Source organism: Oryzias latipes, chromosome 3, assembly GCF_002234675.1.
Source record: "Oryzias latipes chromosome 3, ASM223467v1".
Lineage (NCBI taxonomy): Eukaryota > Metazoa > Chordata > Actinopteri > Beloniformes > Adrianichthyidae > Oryzias > Oryzias latipes.
Window position 1 is genome coordinate 20,416,590 of NC_019861.2, and position 21,043 is coordinate 20,437,632.

The 21,043-nt window shown below is 38.6% G+C and overlaps 2 protein-coding genes across 10 annotated transcripts in view; both read left to right on the plus strand.

Moving 5' to 3' along the window:
- The window catches only part of LOC101161962 (nuclear factor of activated T-cells 5), a 34,495-nt gene extending 22,710 nt beyond the window's left edge, over window positions 1-11,785 (plus strand). For 5 of the 8 annotated variants that reach the window (XM_011489068.3, XM_011489087.3, XM_023953479.1 and 2 more), the window contains 9 exons: window positions 529-719; window positions 972-1,144; window positions 1,910-2,044; window positions 2,129-2,181; window positions 3,623-3,755; window positions 4,716-4,802; window positions 4,971-5,068; window positions 5,263-7,180; window positions 7,565-11,785. In XM_011489068.3, the coding sequence (XP_011487370.1) occupies window positions 529-719; window positions 972-1,144; window positions 1,910-2,044; window positions 2,129-2,181; window positions 3,623-3,755; window positions 4,716-4,802; window positions 4,971-5,068; window positions 5,263-7,180; window positions 7,565-7,803 (3,027 nt within the window). In that variant the 3' untranslated portion in view covers window positions 7,804-11,785. The remainder of the gene's footprint in view (window positions 1-528; window positions 720-971; window positions 1,145-1,909; window positions 2,045-2,128; window positions 2,182-3,622; window positions 3,756-4,715; window positions 4,803-4,970; window positions 5,069-5,262; window positions 7,181-7,564) is intronic. The other 3 variants (XM_011489069.3, XM_011489073.3, XM_011489076.3) reach the window with 3 other exon arrangements.
- Window positions 11,786-12,385: 600 nt separating this feature from the next.
- Window positions 12,386-19,984, plus strand: kars (lysyl-tRNA synthetase). Of its 2 annotated transcripts, XM_011489107.3 has the most exons (15): window positions 12,417-12,509; window positions 13,100-13,267; window positions 13,591-13,735; window positions 13,866-14,031; window positions 14,117-14,210; window positions 15,427-15,613; window positions 16,109-16,234; window positions 16,329-16,448; window positions 16,523-16,685; window positions 16,840-17,013; window positions 17,119-17,204; window positions 17,281-17,366; window positions 17,475-17,601; window positions 17,718-17,861; window positions 19,381-19,984. In XM_011489107.3, the coding sequence occupies exons 2-15, from the start codon at window positions 13,128-13,130 to the stop codon at window positions 19,456-19,458; spliced, it is 1,836 nt and encodes a 611-aa protein (XP_011487409.1). In that variant the 5' UTR covers window positions 12,417-12,509; window positions 13,100-13,127; the 3' UTR covers window positions 19,459-19,984. The 2 variants fall into 2 exon arrangements, with proteins under 2 accessions (XP_004067040.1, XP_011487409.1); XM_004066992.4 differs by lacking the exon at window positions 13,100-13,267 and having other exon boundaries at window positions 12,386-12,509.
- Window positions 19,985-21,043: the final 1,059 nt, after the last annotated feature.

Consider the following 21,043-nt stretch of genomic DNA (forward strand, 5'->3'; position numbering starts at 1 on the left):
ATTATTTACTGTAGTTTTGTAGCTTTATTTTCTTTAAGATTTTTAATTTGCATTTTTTGGTTTTATCATATTTGCTTTTTTTTTTTTTTTAAAGGTTAAATTGTAAAATTTGGGTGGCTTTTTTTGACTGCATTAGTTAAAATACTAGATACTTGCTTTTAGCAACTATCTAAATTAACTCTCAGGGGGCTATTTATAGAATATGTTTACGCTCTTTCAAAATAAAATAATGTAAACGTGTGGGCATGCTGGAATGAAATTATAGGTCAAACTGAGTAACAGGGGTTGCAATAGAAAGGAAAAAAGGAACAAAATACCTTCCTGAAGAAGATGCATTCAGGAACAAAACTAGAGAGGAAATATCTAGGATTGAAAAGATTATATTAAAGATGAGATTTAAGTTTAAACAGCCACAGAAAAATGGAAATGGAACAAAACCATTTAGCTTTTGTCCATTTCACAATATTTTCTGCTGGTTACAAAAAAAATCTGATCTCATGTCCACTCTCTTTGTTTTTCTCTTCGCAGCTGGAGGGAGTAAATGAGCCAGTGGTCTTGCAGATTTTTGTTGGCAACGACTCCGGTCGAGTTAAGCCTCATGGATTTTACCAGGCTTGCAGGGTGACTGGTCGGAACACTACAGCATGCAAGGAGGTCAATATTGATGGCACAACTGTCATTGAGGTGGTCCTTGATCAAAGCACCAGCATGACACTGGCGTACGTACTTTATTTGGTCTGTTTATTTTTTCTGTGTATACTTTGAGAGAATTTTACGAAAAAGTTGCATTGATCTCAATGGCATTTAAGTACTTCTTTCATCTTTTTGGGTGTGTAACTGTAGCCACATGTGTTTCATGCATGCATGTAGTGACAGGTATTTATTCTGTTTAGTGCGTGGTGTAAAGTTTGTTAGGCTACAAGTTGAAACAAGTGCAAGCAACTCCAAGCTGACAGTGTGTTTTTGTTCAGGGTTGACTGTGTTGGGATCTTAAAGCTGCGTAATGCCGACGTGGAGGCCCGTATCGGTGTGGCCGGTTCCAAGAAGAAGAGCACGCGCGCTCGGCTGGTGTTTCGAGTCAACATCCCTCGTTCAGATGGATCTGTGCTCACGCTTCAGGCTCCCTCATCCCCCATTCTTTGTAGTAAGTTGAACAGAAAACAGATAATATCAAGAAATTGTTCTGTTAATCCAGCTGTAGTTGACTTTGAAACCTACCATTTCATTATTACCATTGAAATTCTTCAGGTCCTCTCTCTCAATTTTAACATAGCCAGAGGTCAGTTGATTTTCTTTTGGTGCCAGCATTTGGAGGGGGTGTGGAAAATCCCATTAGATTATTTTCAATGCTTAAAATATATGGGTGTGGTTTCTTTTACAAACAGGAAAGACGCTTAGGCCACCAGAAGGTGCCCGTCTCCACGGATCTATTCGGCAACTTCAATGACAAAAGCAAGGGGTAAAGAGAAGGAAAAGTCGACACAATGGAGGCGTGTAGACATTTATTGTTTTACAGAGTCATCATGAAATCCAAGGAAATGTCTTTCCACAAAACAACAAAAAATAGTAATCCCTTATGGCGTGTATGCAGAGGAGATGTGATCATGCACTTCAGGATGCTCTGAGTTAGACAAAGCCAAAAGGAGAAAATTGTAAGCCCTACAGACTTGCAAACAGTCCATGTGTTTTACCAGTCCAGGCTGATCCTGTTTCAGCCAGGAGAGCCTTAAAGTCAGCAGTTTCTGTCACAGGGAAAGGAAGCAAATGGAAGTAGACAGTAATTTTAACTCAGCAGATGCTGGTTCTGCTTACATGGGACAGCATTATATCACTCCATCAACGCTGGAAGGAAGAATCTAATGCAAACACTGAAGATTGCAACATTTTTATTGTATTTTCATTTCTACAGCTCAGCCTGCGGGATTACCTGAAATACTGAAGAAGTCCCTTCACAGTGCTTCAGTGAGGGGTGGAGAGGAAGTCTTCATCATTGGCAAAAACTTTCTGAAAGACACCAAAGTCATTTTTCATGAAAACAGTTCCGGTGAGAAATCAAACGATTAAAACATGTACAGACCTTTTTGTTGAAAAATGTATTTCAAGGCTGTACTTCCTTGCTGTTATCCAGATGAGAAATCTTGGAAGGCAGAAGCTGAAATTGACATGGAGCTGTTTCACCAGGTAAAAAAAAGCAGGGTTTTTTGTTGTATCAATACATGATTATTGTTAACTCTCAGAGTCAGGAGTTGATGGATAAGTTAAGTGTTGTAGATTTAATTATCCTAAATGGCTGGTTATCCATAGTATTGAGTAGTTTCAATGTGTTGTGATTTAATTAAACTCACTCTCATGGGGCAGTAGGGGTTAAACCTTTGACCCCTTATTGATGCAAATATGCATCAAACCGCTTTGGTTCCAAAATTGCCTTAATTTAACATCAACTTAAAAGCAAAAACATTAGAAAGTTGTTTTTTTTTCATAGCTCGGGAAGAAATGTAGGCATCAAGGGGTTCAAACTACAAACCTTTAAAGACCCACTCCAATGAAAATGTTTTTTATTTAACATGTTACTAAAGCATTTTACTCAAGATTGGATGACGCATTTAAAAAAATTTAAGGTTAAAACTCATTTCCTGAGTAGTTCTTTATTCAAATCAGGTTGAATCAGGAGCAGATAAAAACCTGCGGTCTGAAAAAGCTCAGGTTTGTGACGCAGCAACTGCGATGGGGGGGGCAGTCTCCCTGCTCGCCTCCAATTCTGATGTGTCCACTGTCCTATTCAAATGTCTATTTGTCCACAGACAAATAGATCCATTAATGTCCCCATTTTCTGGCTAAAAGCTGTACGGCTGCATTGCTCAAATATGGCTCGCCCTGTTTTCTTTTTGCTACGCTAATGTTAGCTTGAAGGGCCAACAGTCCCGCCCACAACCTGGAAGCAAATTTCTGATGAACTCCTGCTGCTCTACAGAAATGTCTTAAAAAGCGATACAGGCTTTTAGATTTGAGCTAAAACTGCATAATCATAATTGAAAGACCACTGGGAATTATTTTTGAATGGATAAAAATATAGGGGGACTTTAAATAGTCAGAAATTACTGAACTGGTTGGTGCAAAGTTTTAGTCTCATTTATGTGAACCCTTAAATTGCTTCTTAACATAACTTCTTGATGAAGAATTTCAACAGGGACACGTCAAAAACCTTTTTATGAAACATTTTATCTGTAGTTTTACCATGAATCCTGAGCCCTGACCAGCTGTTAGCAGGTGTCTGAGACACAATACTGCTCAATTTACTGTCAGGGATCAAAGGGTTAGTCATTTTTTAATGTAGAAATATACCTTCACCGAGTGATGCCTAATTTAGATTTTTCCATCATGTGCTAGTCAAAATTCTCTATACCCATGCCCAAAGAATGTTAGATTAGACTTAAAAAAAAAATCACTTCTTCTTTTGCATTTTGTTTGATAGATTTTTCTTTTTTGAGAGCAATTCATAATTAAGAACACTAGCAGTTTTTGGGGCCTGATTTCTTTTAATTTTTCATCAACTTGGTGCCCTTGTTATTGTTTTGTTTTTTGTTTGCTGACGGTTTTGTTTCTTTGCATGGTCATGTGAAAGAATCATCTGATAGTCAAGGTGCCTCCATACCAGAACCAAGCCATAACCTCCTCGGTGTGTGTGGGAGTTTATGTGGTGACAAACGCTGGGAGGTCTCATGACGTTCAGCCGTTTACCTACAGTCCAGATCCAGGTTAGTCTAAATCGGCCCCTGTCTGTTGCTCTTGATCTGACTGGATGAATGCTATAAAGACATCTGGTAGATAACTATCTATGGAAGCGATTCTGTAGCATAATTAAATGTAACAGTCAAAACCAGAAATGCTTTTTCCTTATCAAAATGAAGCTGCATTTTTTGACTCAGAATTAAAATGAAAAAGCAATCAGCCGAAATGCTTTTTCATTTTCTACTTCAACAACGCTTATTCTGTCACTTAATTAAAATGATAATGAAAATAGTATTTGACATTTCTTTTCCAAAAGTTCTCTGGTAAATGTGTAGCTAAATTCATTTAGAAATGTATAATTTGACAATTAAAATGGATTAACAGAAATGCTTTTTCATTTTCAAAATGAAGCTGCATCAAATGACTCAAAATTAAAATGAAAAATCAATACTTCAAAATAATTTTTCATTTTCTACTTAAAAATCGCTTATTCTGTGTCATAATTAATACCAAAATGCAAAGAGGGGATTGCATTTTCATTTTAACATCCACCCTGCGAACATTGTCGTTTATCTCAATTTGACGTAACATTTCCAGCGGGGAGGCCAAGAATTTTATGTTTGTGTGACATATTACTTCATCAAAATTTAGAGATTTTTTGCTCTTTGTTTTTCCTAAGACAATACTTTCCATAAAGTTGTCAGTGTTAGTCATCACTACCATCTACAGTTCTTTGAAATAATTGCAGCCCTTGGTTTAAAAAAAAAGCAACACTTTGGCATTTCTTGAAATGGGATGTTTACTGAGGAACTTTTTTTTTTTTTTTAATCAACACTTTGAAAAAACAAAATATTTGCAAGTCTCATAAACTCACTTAAAAACAGCAGTGATGAAAGTGTAAACAAAAATCAAGACCATCTTAGCCTAGATTTTGCATAAGTGTGGTTGATGCAGTCCAGATAAACATTTGTTGTCTTGCTTTGCAGACAATCTTGCAGTGAAAAATGATGTAGCTGTAAAGACAGAGATGCCCTCCCCGGTGACCACTTGCTCTTTTGATGAGCAAATCAAAGGTATTTAAGAAACTCTGCTTTTATAAATATAATGGATATAATAATATGTTTTAGAAGCCTTTTTGCTTAGAGAACTTGTTGGTCTTTCTTAGATCATGATTTTTTATTTTTTTTATCATCTTGACATAAGGCATCGTTTTAGCCATGTTCTTGTCTCTACATCTGTAGATGGTGCCTTAATGCCTCCCATATTGCCTTTAGTGAAGAGAGAAGATTTCACTCCGATGGAGGTGACGAGTAACCTTCAATCTTCTGGAGTGTTTAAGGTGATTTTACGGGTCGATGCTGTCTCAGCCTTTGATTTTACCCCATGAAAACTGCTTTGCTTGATTGCATATTTTCTCTGTTGCCAATCTTTTTTAGCAGATTGATTAACAGAATTTTCTTTTGTAATAGAGTTTTGTAAAAATTTAAACCAAGGATTTTACACATTTCATCCTCTCTTTTTCTGTTTCTTCAGCAGAGTGTTGATCTTTGTTCAACGCAGCAGAATTCAGACATGACGGCTGGACAACTCAACAATAGCATCGCGTTTAGTAGTAACCTGGCTAATCAAGCCGGTGAACCGGATAATGGCAAGGCAGCTGCGTACACCAACCCTGAGCCTTTAAGTACCATCCAGAAGCAGGACATTGCCCCAAGTTGTGCATTCTCTTTATCTGCTGAGTCCCTGCTCCCACAGGCCCCACAGCAGTTCCTGGTGGAGTCCAGAGATGGTCTTCAGCAGGACATGTCAGTCAGTAGCTCTGAGCCTGTAGGGAGGCTCTGTGCTGAACCTGCACCCCAGCAGCAGCAGCAGCATCTGCCGCTGTTTCCTCAGGATGAAGTAGCTCAGCTGGAGGAGGCAGTGAGACAGCTTAAAGCTAAAGGATACTGTAGTTTGCCGCTTCAGTCTGACAACTCGATAGCTAAACAGCATCAGCAACAGCACATCCAGCACCAACAGCAGATCCAAAACCAGCAACTTCAGCAGCAACAGATCCAGCAACGGCAGATCCAAAATCAGCAAATTCAGCAGCAACAAATTCAGCAACAGCAGATCCAAAACCAGCAAATCCAACAGCAGCAAATTCAGCAGCAACAGATCCAGCAACAACATATCCAAAACCAGCAAATTCAGCAGCAACAGATTCAGCAACAGCAGATTCAGCAGCAGCAGGCTCTAGAGAATTTACAGCAGCAGATTTTGCAGACTCAGATCCAGATGCAGTGTGGATTATTTCAGGACGCCCCACAGGGCGAAACTGCAGAACCCTCTCAAACGCTTGTGACAAACCAGGGATCGCTTTTCCAGTCGGATCAACAGCAGCAGCAGAATCAGTCTGAGCAACAACAAGCAGCTCTTTTTCAGCAGGCAAATGACCTTTGCTCCATGCAGACCAGCTTTCTCCAGCAGACTCCTTCTCATTCATCCCCATCCATGTTCCACAATCCCACTTCTTTGGCCGAAACGCAAGATCCACAGGGGTCTCTTTATCAGAAGGCCTCCCAGGAGCAGGTCCAGGCTGCTCTTTTCCAGAGCACCATGACAGTGCTACAGTCTCAAGAGCAACAACCTGCAACCACTGGACTTTTCCTCCCTCAGAGCTCCCTTCCCACCCAGCTTTCAACTAATAGTTCTCCACAGCAACAGCAGCAGCTGGCCTTCCTCACTGCTCTACAATCCTCTTCACCTGAGCAACAGCCAGTATTTCAGACCCAGGCCCCAATGTCAGCTATCCAGCAAAGAAGCCCTATGGAGCAGCAGCAGGCCTCCCAGCATCAGCCTCTCACACAGCCCACCCAACAAACATCTCTGTTTCAGACTATATCCCCGCACTCGTCTCCCAACAGCCTGTCACCAGGCCAGCAGCAGCAGCAGCAGGCAGGGTTACTGTTTTGCACCAATGGTTTGTCCCCACAGCCTCCAGCATCCAACATTATGTACACCAACCAAGGGCAGATGCCCCCCCTTACCAGCAGCAATTTGGAGCCACAGAAGTCCCAAAACCCATCTCTACCGTTTTCCCAAACCAGCATGGTGACAGTGAATCAACAGAATGGACCAGAGCCCATGTCTTTAGGGAATCCAGCTAATCCCCAACAGCAAGTCCTGTTTCAGGAGCAGCAGCCCATGCAGCTGGGTGGCAACCCCAACAACCAACAGGAGCAGCCCGTGGGCCTCTTCATGCCCCAGTCCAACATCCAATCTCTGCAAGGGGAACTAGCTGCACAGGAGCTTGCACAAACGGCCATGTTTGCCTCTCAGAACGGTGTGACCAGCCTTCAAACGACGACTTCCTCTTCAGTTCAACAACCAGGAAACCTGTTTCAAAACGCGGTGAATCCGCCCAGCCAAACCCAGCAGGCAGGCCTGTTCCTTTTCAGTATTCAAAATGGTAAGAACCTCATCATCCAGCTGCACACTCATTATGGTTGTTGGCATTAGTGTCAAGAAAGGTCACTCAACTTATTTTTTTGGTTTAAAAGAGAAAGGTCGCCGCCACAAGTAGTACTCAGCTTTGATTTTGTTAAATGATTAAAACCTCTGCTTTAAAAAATTATTGCCTGCTTAAAATTGACGATTGCTTAAAAAAATTAGGAATTACTTAACAGCTTTCAGTCTCATAAAAGCGGAAATCTTTAGATTTTCTTTCTCTTTTATCTTCTTTGACCCTTTTTGACTTTAGCTTTAGGCTAGTTCTACACACTTTTGCTGATTTGAGTATTTTGATTTTCTTGTTTGTCAACTCACCTTGCCTTCTTCTTTTGGATTCCTGCAGAATGTGACCAGTTGATGAACACTCCTGGGAACACACTTACAGATCAGATAATAGCAATCAGCCAGTCTGGTCAGAACCAACGAGAGAGTGACGCCCGCATTCAGTCGCTGCTCAGCCAATCCCTGTCTCAGCCTGTGACTGTGCAAAGCAGCATGTCAGCCTCCCAGAACATGGAGAAGATTGATGACCTACTAGTCAGCCTGCAGGAGTCCAATAGCAACTTGACACGATCATTTTAACAGATCTAGTTGTTTGGAGATTAGTTTTCTTATTTTTTACTGTAAACATTGGAAATTGTTTAGAAATTCCCAAAGAAAAACCCCTTCAAACTGTATGTGATATGAATGACATGCAGGTAAACATCTGCAAGACTATTTGATGACCTAATGTTCTGTTTTTTCGATGATTTAGGAGGAAGTGTCCACAGATGGAGATCTGCTGGTCCTTATCAGTCAGACTTTTTGGCCACATAGCTGACATACGTTCAGGTGTAGAAATCATGTCTGAAGTTTCTGGCTCAACAGGTTGACCTTAAAAATAATTCATCTGACGACAGACTCCCTTCTTGTGATTAAAACTTATACCAAAATAGATGCATACTTTCCCTCTGGAAAAAACTAGTCAGCGAGTTTGAAGCCCATCATGTGTTTGTGCTGAAGATGGCGTGGGCAGGTGAGCTTGAAGGATTGGGTGGTGTGTGTGGCTGAACTGTAAGTAGACATGGTGGATAAAAGGTCCAGGCAGGTTAGCAGGATGCAAATAAACATGCAGTTAAAGAATAGTAAAAAGGAGTCAGAAAGGATTTACCGTCAATGCATCTGACTAGTGTGAATGCGTAAGGCAGATTTATTGAATTTCAGTAAGTGTGCTACATAGAAGTTTAAAAATCTATAAATATTCAGATATTTTTCTACAAGTTTGGTTAAAATTGTCTGATGTAGGCTGAAAAATATGGAAAAATGTTGGATTTTTTTATTATTTTTTTTTTTAGTGATGCATGTTTATTTTCCTCTGAGACCTCTCATTTGATAGCAGAGTTTTAATGTACATAAATAGACATTTAAGAAGACAATCAAAATTAATTTCATTCAGATAAGATATTTTTACATAGGTATAGTCAAATTTTCAGTCAATGTGTCAATAAGATGAATTTTATTGTAATATTTTGTACAAAACATGAATAAAAAAACAGAGGCAAGATTGAGATCCTTGTAGCCAAAACAACCCATCTTTGGAATAGCATAAAAATACTGGACACTGAAAAATCTTTCTCTTTCAGTTAAAAACAACTTTTCATTGAATAATTTTTAAAAGATGGTGTAGGGTTATTAGGATATTTGACTCATCCGGTAGTCGAGTTTGTTGTTCTGTCATAGTGAAATGATTGTTTTTCTGTCATTTCTTTTGCATCACTGTCAGGCGAGTGGGAACTGGAAAGCTATCCAGCAGCAAAAAGAAAAAGCTATCTTACTGGTTTTGTAAATGTGAAGGATTTGAAGAGGAGAAGCAACAAATTGTTTGGTTGTAACTCTGCCCGTTAGAAGAGGAGCTCATTTTACATGTTTAAGTTTGACAGATAAAATGCTCTTGTCAGATAGAAGCCAGCGAGGATGAAGACAAAAATTTGACTCAAGTCTTGCTTTTTATAACCCCTTATACCAGGCCAGTTTTATGGCTCACAGCTTCTTTTTTTTTTTAATTAGTTCTGATTTGCAGTTTGAGATTGACATTTTAAAAAAATCTTTTAGCCTGTTGAAAAAGGTTTGTTTCCTGTTTGTTTTTCTGTGCTGTTGGTTCTTTGTTTTCTTTTTTGAGCAAAGCCAAACTGTGTGTGACGTGTTGTTCCATTGTGTGTAGTGAGTGTGTGTGTGTGTGTGTGTGTGTGTGTGTGTGTGTGTGCGTGTGCATAAACACAGGGCTGGTCTCTGATGGTAAAAGAAATGAACTCTGTGTTTGCCTTTACTGGTTTAATGCTTTCAATGTTTCTTAGAAAATACTTTAACACCGTTACAGTTTATATTCACTTTATAGTCACACGTTTTTTTTTTTTATAAAGAAAATTTGTAAAGCTGACAAATGTGATGCATGTGATGATGATTGTGTGGGCAGCCTGGACAGTTTGAGTGTCTTTTTGTTTTTTGATCAGAACCCAACTCCTGAAGGAAACCTGACTTTTGAGAGGAGAGCTATCTGACACAGGCTTTCTACTTGTGAAAAAGAAAAACAAATTGTGTCTTTGTTTAGTATTTATGATTTCTAATGTTTTTGAATGGAGAAATGTACATTTACTTTTTTTTATCTGTAAAAGTGCCTATGCTTTTTTTTTTTTTTTTTTAAACTATATCTAATTTATTTGTGCAATGTTTTTTGTTGTTTTTCTTTTCCCATCAAATTATTTTCCTATAATCAGAATCATAGTAATGTTTCTAGCTCTGCTCCTATTCAACTGCTGGTTCTTTCCTCACCTCCAGCCGGTAGGGCCCTGCCCTGGGACCAAGTCACCAGTGAAGTGGCTCCCTCCTCCTGTTATGACTAAAATGAATGTAGCATTATTGTGCTTCAATTCTGTTGCGTCGAACCAATTGAGAATCTTCCAGGAAAACCCAACAAAAAGAAGTAAAAAAAAACTGTTTACTCACCCATAGTATGTTATTTGCAGTCTGGTTTAAAACAAATTATGTTTGGATTTTGTTCTTCTGATTTGCTTTGTGAAAAGTTTTTTTTTTTTTTTTTGGGAGCTCTTTTTCCAACTGAAATAAATTCTAATTGCAACTTTTTTTTTAAATCCCTCTTTATCATGTTGTGGAATCTCGACGTTTTCATTGTTGCCCCACGGTTTTGCAGCTGTTACTAGACCTGTTCACACTTTCTTTTTTTTTGTGGACAGATCTCCTGATGTTTTGTGGAGCTTGTATAATGACATATGGTATGAATCAATTGCAAATGAATGTGCAGGGTTATTTCTGTAGATTAACCACAATAATGTGACCTTGACCTAATGTTATCAGTAAAATGGCTCCACACTGTCAAACCAACTGAATTCCAGTATTTGTTAACTCAATGTGATTAAAAATGGGGAATGTTGAAATGTCCTTGTTGATTTTTATTTTTTATTTTGCGTTTGGTGATGCACTTAATGGGGAGGTAATTACTTTTTGTAGTTACAGTGTCCTCATCTGTGTTTGTATGTACAGTGTAAACGGAAGTCGGAGATGAATGACTCAATTTATAATCAGAACTGTGAGGAAAAGACGGAGATTTTGTACAAGTTCTCATATTTTTTTCCTGTTAATTACACTTTCTTTATTATTATTTTTACATTGATGGCCAATATGGTACCAATGTGGTAAGTTACTAGAACAATGTTTAGGGCACAAGTGCATGCTGGGTGCACCAACGGTCATCAACTGGAATGTTTTAGGCCTTAATGCAGCAGGTGAGCTTTAACTGCTGAATAACGATAGCTGCAGAGATGAGTTTTAGATGGATGAATAAATGTTAATGTTAGCCATTGTCTTTAATGCATCTAATCGGTTTGTGTTCTAGTGTCTTTAGCGTGTATGTTATTTAATGTAGATGCGGACTGTTGGTTTTCCAAAACTGCTATGCAGGTGATATACTTTATTGTTGTTTTCAAGATTTTTTTATTAAGAGCCTCACTGTTTTCTTCATAATGACTAAGCCAAATAGGTATTTTTCCTTTTTCTTGATGTCTGTTCTTGGGAGAAAACTATGCTTATTCTTAAAATGTATTTTTTTTCAACTTTTTCTTTAGAAAACATAAAAACACATATTTGAACACTTTTTTTTACCATGTAAACAACTTGAAAATTATAATAAAAACAATAAAAAAATAAAGCTTAAATGCAGTTTGTGAACTTGGTTGGGATACTTTTATTTTCCTGTCAAGTGTCTGTAAAGTTGCTACAATCTTTAAACTAGTATACCTGAAGTTAAGTTTAGTTTTATTTCTTGTTTTTGATGGAAGCTGTTGCGTGTGAGGAAGAGCTGTGCTTGCGTGTGTGCGTGACCCATAAGAGCAGCAACTTCCTGTTTCAGTATAAAATAATCATAATATTCCGCTGTATATGCCATTGCTTTCTTAGTACTATACAAACTTTATTTTAATGTGATTTTTTTATTAAAATGATAAAAGGAAAATTGATTATCAATTCAATGTTAGTTATTTTTACTATTGAACAAAATAAAAAAGGAGAATAATATTTTGCCCATCATTTTTATTGGATAAAAAACGTAATTGACTGCTAATAGACTGTTAGGCTATTTGTTGGAAAATATTTGATAGGAACTAAAAACACACAGGTTCTGAAATTACTAGACTTCACAGTCCGCAAATATTTTTATAAAACAAACTGTAGCTACCTTATCAGTTATAGTCTTTGTAGCTCACTGTGCTTGGTCTGTGCCTTTTTGTTTCAGCACATTGCCAAGTGCCATCTCCATAAATACTCAGGTTACTCTGCAGTTTAGAATGGTTTGTTTTTTCAAGCAGGATAAGAGCACAGAGAGCTGGATGACTGCCTTTGTGGTATGAAGTTTAAACAATGAATTGATTGTGAATGTGAACATGAGAAAGAGAAATACTTTGTTCTGATATGATTTTATGTTTTATACCTTTAAGGATATACAACACAGTTCTTCAGCTCTGGTGCAACAATTATTGATGCAGAGGGTGAATTTTGTCTACCACATGTACTTTCAAACATCACCCCGAATCAATGTTTTTGTTATATCTTGTTTTTATTTCTATTATTATTTTCCCACCAGAATCACTCTTTACCTCTGGTTAGATGGTTTCCCACCGTCCACAAACGCACCATGAACCTCATGTGCTTGTTGCGCATGCGTTGCTTGCCCTTTCCGAGCGCAGCATCAAGAACATGGCTGACGTGACTGTGGCGGACGACGGGAAACTCAGCAAAAAGTAAGCTAGTTCATTCTACACATAGCTTTTATTTCTCCACCGTCGCGTTTGCAGGGGTCTTAGAACCACAGTCGCTGCTCCTGTGACCGTAATGACCCCTTCAGCAAAGCCTGCGACAGGATGGGGTCAAGTGGTGCATGAGTCAAATGATGAAAGCGGAGTGAAAGGTCCCATATGGAAGAACTCTACATACTACACGTCCCATCATTCTGTTCGTGTAACCTGCCGGATCTTGTAGTCTGTTTCATCAACCAAGCCCATTTTCTGCGCCGTTTTTGAACTACAACACCCAGAGTACACGAAATCTAATATTCTTGCCACGCTAAACCATTAAAGCACACTTTTCCCTTTGTTATAAATATTGGTTAACCAAAACATTATGTAATAGTTGCATTTTTTCTATCGTGTGGTGGTTCGCAAATAAAGGATTTTACAAGTATATAAAAAAATCGCGTTTTACATTAAAAAACGGAAGCTAATACAAACAGTCATTAGTTCATAGTTATTTGATCCCTCAACAGCTTTCTCCTGTAATCCAGGAAGCCCGTGATGGTCTCTACAATGTGTTTGTACATATGTCTGTTTCTTAGGTCTGTCTGCTGACTGTCGTAGTTCAGCATGCTGTCTCTGGTCAGGCTAGCCAGACGGCAGGTGTGGCAAGCCTTTGGGGTCAGGGGAGAGTGGTTAAAATGTTCTCCGCCATATACTGCTGCAGTCTCATCTCAGTTTCTTGGGAACCGTTGGAAAGGTGACAAAAGGTTGGTGGCTTTTCCATTACTGTGTGAAAAACAGCCAACTTTTTGTCACCAGAGTAGATCTGTATATTTCTGTTTGGTCGTTGTGGTGTTGTTTTTTTAATGGACTTTTGTCTTGTTCACTCTGCTTCTTTTCTTTCTTTCTTCTTTTTTATTTTTATTTACAGTTGTGATACCTGAGTACAGTATTTAGTGTGTTGATGTGGGAGATTACACAGGGTTGTGTTCAATCATTTTTGAACGCTCGCTACAATTTGTTTTGGCAAAAATAGATCAATTTGATAACATTCGACTCATTGTGGATTTCTTCTTTTCTTTCCGACCAGTGAGCTGAAGAGACGAATGAAAGCAGAGAAGAAGGCGGCCGAGAAAGAAGCGAAAATCAAAGAGCATGTGGAGCCCAAGAAGGAAGCCAATGATCAGGGAGATCAGAATGCCTCTGGGTTGGATGAAGAAACACTTGACCCCAACGTGAGTTTTCAGGATAGTCAACATCTATCTGTCTATATCTCTTATCTATGTATGTGAACGTATGTATGCATACATGTACATATGTATATACATATGTGTATAAACACAAACTTGTTTTCTTTTATATCAGCAATACTACAAGATCCGTACCCAGGCCATTCAGGAGCTGAAGGGCACAGCAGAAGACCCATACCCACACAAATACCATGTAGACTTGTCTCTTACAGAGTTCATTGAGAAATACAATCATCTACAGCCTGGAGACCAGCTTACCAATGTTGTCCTCAACCTGTCAGGTACTCAAAGTGTTCATGTATGGCCACTAAAACTTGCATTAGTCCAGTGGAAGACCCTCTGTTCAACTTCAACCATATCTGACAGGTCGCATCCATGCCAAGAGGGCCTCTGGTGCCAAGCTGCTCTTCTATGATTTACGAGGGGAAGGCGTCAAGCTGCAAGTCATGGCAAACTCAAGGTATTAAACCACAACCTGGATTAAACTCCCACTTTAATCATGTTTTGATCTATTTTAAAAAGCGTTCCCAGTGGTCTTTTAATTATAATTATGCTGTTAACAACCCCCCACACACACACACTCTATGACATAGTTTCTGCAGAGCGGCAGTAGTTCACTAGTAGTAGTAGTAGTTCCCTCAGAGTTTTACAGCTGGCTGGGGAGAGTGGGGATCGATCCGTCAGCCCTTCAGTTGTTGGACGACCTGCTCTACCGCCTGAGCTAAACTGCCGGATGTAAAGGCCCGTACACACCGGGACGAATATTCGCCAGGCGTTATTCGCCACGTTTTTTGTGTTCACACCCAGGCGATTTTCGCTGACGATGAGCCGAGCGAACATGCAATTTCATTCCCTGACATTAGATGGCGCTTAATGTAAAACAGGAATACTCCTGTACACAAGGTGGCGCTGCGCAACTTTAGGCTTCTTAAAGTCGCTTTTCACTCAGAAGAAGAGAGCAAGTATTTACACTCTTGTCCGAATAATACAAAGAAAACATGAATATGTCAAGCATCAGTAGCTCCAACTGGTACTTGGTTCGGGGATATTTTAGAATGTCCGTCATTATTTCTTCGCGGCAGTGTAGACGCTACTTGGCGTCTATCTTCTTCGCTGGTATGTGTGCTCAGCAAGGCAGTTTGATGTTTGAGCGCCCCCAAGTTGTGTTTTAATGTAACTTCAGAAGCTCCAGACACGTGTGCAAAAGCGCCATTCTCATTGGTCGTATAGTTTTCGACGCTGCGCGTCAAACCAAAAAAACGAACCCGAGGCGTTTTTTAAAAAAGTGACGCTTTGACGCGTGGCGTTTTTTCGCGTCTGTGTGCACACTCACATTGGTGCCCTTTGTTTAGTCACGAGGCGTTAAACGTCGGCGAAAATCGCGCGCGATATTCGTCCCGGTGTGTACGGGCCTTAAAGCTTAAAAAAAAATACTGACAGAACTTGTGTCACCTGAATTTTTTTAAAGTGTTCCCCTGATGATTATAATAGACTTCATTTGTATAGCACCTTTCAAGATAAAAATCACAAAGGGCTTCACGGTAAAATACAGTAAAACACAGAATACAGAGAAAATTAAGAAAATGCTATTTTAAAAAGATAGGTTTTGGATGTTGCACTTCTTCTTTTCTTGTAGACATTTAGCATTTTCCTGTCCCCTTTTTTTCTCGTCACAGGAACTACAAGTCTGAGGAGGCCTTTGCAGCCATCAACAACAAACTGCGCCGAGGCGACATCATTGGCGTCCGCGGAAACCCAGGCAAGACAAAGAAAGGGGAGCTGAGCATCATTCCCATTGAGATGACCCTGTTGTCCCCATGTTTGCACATGTTGCCCCACCTGCACTATGGCCTCAAAGACAAGGTACCTTTTCTTCGCAGTAGCAGTAGCTCAAGCAGCTGATGGTCCACCCACATTTTTCTCTTTATCCAAACCAATTAAGTCACTTATGGTGCACACACACAACAATACCAGATCATAAATGAGAGAATCACCTTTTGAGTTCTACCAGTAGTAGTTAGATAGAGAAACAGATTATATATTTAAAAACATTTATAAAGACAAGAAATTACTCCATCTTCTGCCTCGTATACAAATTTAAAAAAAGGGCTAGGAAAAGTTTGCTTTCATTAAATATGAAACCTGACTTCTTAAATGCACAAGCCTGTTCAAGGAGTCACATGTTAGTTTTAGAAAATCAAGGCAACGTTTCATTTTATCTGACACCATGAGAACAAAATTCAGATTTGTTTTTACAGCGCTTTGGTTTTTTCTGTTCTTTCAAATGGATCAGAACAACCAGACTGTTACAGTACTGAATGGATTTAACTGTTTGCTCTTAAATTGTTTCACCTGCAGGAAACAAGGTTCCGCCAGCGGTACCTGGATCTGATCCTCAATGACTTTGTGAGACAGAAGTTTATAATTCGGGCCAAAATCATCACATACCTGCGCAGCTTTCTGGATCAGATGGGGTTTTTAGAGGTAACCAGCTGCACTTTTAACCTTTTTAGAATAAAAAACAAAGCAAACTGTAGCAGAAAAATGACTGAAACACATTTGCTTCTGTTTGAAACAGATCGAAACACCAATGATGAACATTATTCCGGGCGGAGCTGTGGCCCGACCATTCATCACGCACCACAACGAGCTTGACATGAAACTCTACATGAGGGTCGCCCCAGAGCTCTACCATAAGGTCTGCTGCTTTCAAAGCATACAACACTTTAGCTAATATGTACTCTATCTAATGTGTGGAAACTGTCCCTGAAGATGCTTGTGGTCGGTGGAATAGACAGAGTGTATGAGGTTGGTCGTCAGTTCAGGAACGAAGGCATCGACCTGACCCATAATCCCGAGTTCACTACCTGCGAATTCTACATGGCGTATGCAGACTACACCGATTTGATGGAGATCACAGAAAAACTGCTGTCAGGTGAGGAATATTTCATCCAAAAGGACTCCAAACATTTTGTTGTTGATTTTCTACAATGCAGATTTTGAGTTTTAAAGGCACAGGGGTGTCATTTATGAGCCTATAATTTTCATTCCCAAGTTTGCTGTTGAAACTGATTCTCCGGTTGTGTTAGGAATGGTGAAGCACATTACTGGGGGGTACAAGGTGACTTATCACCCTGATGGTCCAGAGGGACAGGCCTATGAGATTGACTTCACTCCACCGTTCAGAAAAGTCAGCATGACGCACGACTTGGAGAAAGCCATGGGAGTCAAATTCCCTCCTACTGACAGCTATGACTCTGATGGTAAAGGAGAGCTTCTGGAATAGATTAGCCATTTTTATACTGATCATCTACTATTTTGTCAATGACTTCATGTAACCTTTTTTTTGTTTTGTTTGTATTTCTTAGAGACTCGTAAGTTCTTTGATGACTTGTGTGTCCAAAAAGGTGTTGAATGTCCTCCACCAAGAACCACTGCCCGCCTTCTGGACAAGGTACCATCATTAGAAGCTTTTGTGTTTAGCTTTCAAGTATTCATTTGTTAAATATGTATACTTTTGGCTTTGATAGTTGGTTGGAGATTTCCTTGAGGTCACATGTATCAACCCAACATTCATCATTGACCACCCTCAAATCATGAGCCCTCTGGCAAAATGGTAAAAATAAAACATTCTTGATGTTCATTTATTTGTTTGTTTTTAAAGTTATATTGCATATTTTCTGTGAAATGGAAAGACTCACTGACAGTGTATGTAATGTTACAGGCACAGATCCAAGAAAGGTCTAACAGAGCGCTTTGAGCTCTTTGTGATGAAGAAGGAAATCTGCAACGCCTATACGGAGTTGAATGACCCCATTAGACAGCGGGAGCTTTTCGAGCAGCAAGCCAAGGTGTGCCAGAAGACTCATCTGGTTTTATTTCTTGACTCTGTACACCGTTAGTGCTCATCCAGGACCAAGAAAGGAAAAAAAGAAAAGAAATGTTTGTCCATAATCAATATTTGCAGGCCAAAGCTGAAGGCGATGATGAAGCCATGTTCATCGATGAAACCTTCTGCACAGCACTGGAATATGGTCTGCCGCCTACTGCAGGCTGGGGGATGGGCATCGACCGCCTCACCATGTTCCTCACCGACTCCAATAACATCAAGGTAAAACTGTCAATGGAGTTGAAGTGTTGGTAGGAGCAGCTTTGTTAAAGCCCATTACATCTGATTGGATTTGTGATAAAGAAGCAAAAGGTTCTGTAGTGGGAAGTTACCATTAACAACAAATGGAGAATATTGGAAGCACTTTGACTTCGGTTCCTTTTGCGTCATGCAGGATTATTTTTGCTTTGAGTGTCTTTGGCTTCTAATTTTAAAAACATTCACTATTTTAACTCTAACATTTATAAACATGTAAATGGTTATATTTCCGACTTAAACACATTTCAAGACTGAAACTGCAGAATTATGCTTAAACGTAGGACTGAGCTTTCAGTTCTGTCTTTAAATTAGTTATGTTTTCCTCAAATTCATCAAAATAGGAGCCGCAGTATAACAATCATACCAAAATGGGTTGATGAGTAGCTTGAGTAATTGTCCTTCTAAAACAAACTACTTTTTTCAGTTGAGAAATCTTTTCATTGAGTAGATTTCTCAATGTTTTTCTTCTCTTGTTTCCAGTTAATAGTTGTTCCAGACAGAATAAAAGCTGAATTTCATTTATTTATTTGTCTTATTTTTGTACATGGTGATAGATTTCTAATGCATAAAGAAGTATTTAAGTTGTCTTATGATTATAATTCGGATTTATTCTGTATTCTCCTAAGTCACACCGGAGTATAAGTCGCAGGAGCCAAGAATGCATAATAAAGGAGAAAAAAACAAATACGTGTCGCACCTTTGGGTGGAAAGTGCCACACTTTTGAACAGATCCACCACGCCGGCGTAATGCTGCATTCACACTGAACCAGATTCAGGCGACAAATTAGCGTCTCCTGCCTCATTTTTGGCACCTGTCAGATTCGATTCTTAGTGCTTGTCCAAAAATGTTTTCATAAACGAAGCGGTCTCACCGCGAATGGGAAAAGTTACTGTCAGGTTTTTAGCCTCATTACTATGGAAGCTCTGTCTCCATATGTCAATTACAATGCATGAAAAACACTGATGACATTGAGAGATCAGCTTTATTTCTTTGTAAAGAGCTCTGCAAAAGCATCAGTAAACACGTCTCCATGTCTGGGTTCATGAGATCATTCAGTCTTTTTTTTAATTTTTTCCATCTATCTTTACGTTCTCTACTGCAGGAGCTCCGTCTGAATGGCGGCGCTTTCTGTAACCCAGTTTCATGACTTGCTGTCCTGCATTAGTCCGAGGAAGGAAAAAATGAAGAACAAGAATATTAATGTTTTGATGTAAATTGGAAAAATATAATAAAGTTGAGGTGGGGAACGATGAGGTTCTCTTCCTAAACAAATACTAATACATCTACAGTTCCCTCTAGCGGTTGTTGGTGTGAAACAACCGCAATTGTTAGTTGGCAAACAAAAATAATAGCCAAATAAGAAACTATGCAAAAAGAACAGCTTACACTGGTCATCCTTAATGCTAACAGTCAATATTGGAGGGTTTCCTATTGGTTTCTTTTCAGCATTTTAACAGGTCTGTTGTTGTTTTTCTTTTATAGGAGGTATTGTTGTTTCCAGCCATGAAGCCTGATGATAATAAGCCAACCGCCCCTCCAGACAGTTCCCCTGCCTTGTAAGGCCTGTAGCAGCTTCTGCGGCTCCTCTCTGCAGAAGGCTTTACCTCACTGTGCTCATCGGTGGAGGATGCAGGTCTAGTTTTTGTTGGTGGGGTTCTCAGGAGAAATCCTTGTTCCAACTTGACTGACTGGTGAACAAAATGTTTTTCTTTTGTATTTCCTATATTTCTGTGCCCACGTTTGCACCATACGGTTTTGGCTAAATCAGATGTTTTAATCCACTCTGTCTCCCCGATAATGTTTTTTATCACAAACTGATAAAACTGCTGTTATGGCCAAAGCTTCATCTACTTTGAACTACTTAGGAGTTTCCTTGCTTTGGCTATCAAATACCACACATGGATCCATATTTACTGAAACAACTCTGGTTCTAGTATTTTAAATCTTCTTTGGAAACCTTTTTTTCTCTTTTTACTGGATCTGCATGTAAAACCCCGTCTGCTGTTTTCCATCAAAAACTCACTCAAGTCATTGTTTTTCTGAAGTTCGAACATGGGTTTGTCCAAATAAAATGCATTTATGTCTACTTGTTTTGTCTTTTTTTATGAATTTGCTCATTAGAGAAATATCAGTAAATTACTGAAGACTACATTCTATTTTAGGTCTATATTAAGAACTGCGTAGAAATAGGTAACACATTTCTAAATGTGTGGACTTTAAGAAATGTGTGAATTACTCTCCTTATCTGAGGAGTGTCATCGCTCAGATGATCAATATTATTCTTAGCTCAGTTGAAGACAGATGTTATTTATTCACTATTGCATAAATATAGACTAAAAAAAACTATGGTTGACTTGTACCAAAAACATCCATAGGTCTACAATGGAGACTCAAATTATGATTGAAATTTTACTGAAAATGTCAGTTGTAATTAGTTTGATTCATTTAGACAATTTGATTCATAAAGTTGCTGTAAACCTCAATGACCGTGCTGTATTTAGACAACTGTATTAAAATCTGAAAAAGCACTTTAGAACATGTAACAATAATTACTCATTATTTAAAAGCAAATTACAACAATTGCCTCCAAATGTTTTAATTTTTAATTAAAAAATAATTGATATTTATATTAAACTGACAATACCTCAAAAAAAAAATAAAACTACGAAGATGCCTCCTTGTGAAAGGCATTGATTCATGTAACCATGTAATTGCAGTGTCGGCAAAAAGAAAGAAACACATTTAAACATGTTGGTATAATCACATTTGATAACCAAAGCCAAATTGAGTAATTCACTATAGGCTACTAAAAATATTACAAACAAAAGGGTTTTAGGTCTTATATTAAATTTAAATAATTTGATGTGTTGAATGACGTATTATTGTTGTTTTTATATTCTATTTTCAAATGTTATGACTTTTTAAACTAAAACTGACAGTGTATTAAACTTGAAGATCAATATAAATGCATTACTTGAGCTTTTTTCTTCTTTTTTGCCATCTTTTCATTTACTTAACTGGTATAATTTTATTATTTTTTTTATTTAAAAATTCAATTAAATTAGGCTAAATTGTAGCCAAAAAGGCCAAAACTTAACTAATTTTAATATAAAACTTCAGAAACGGATTGTTAGAAATGACACAT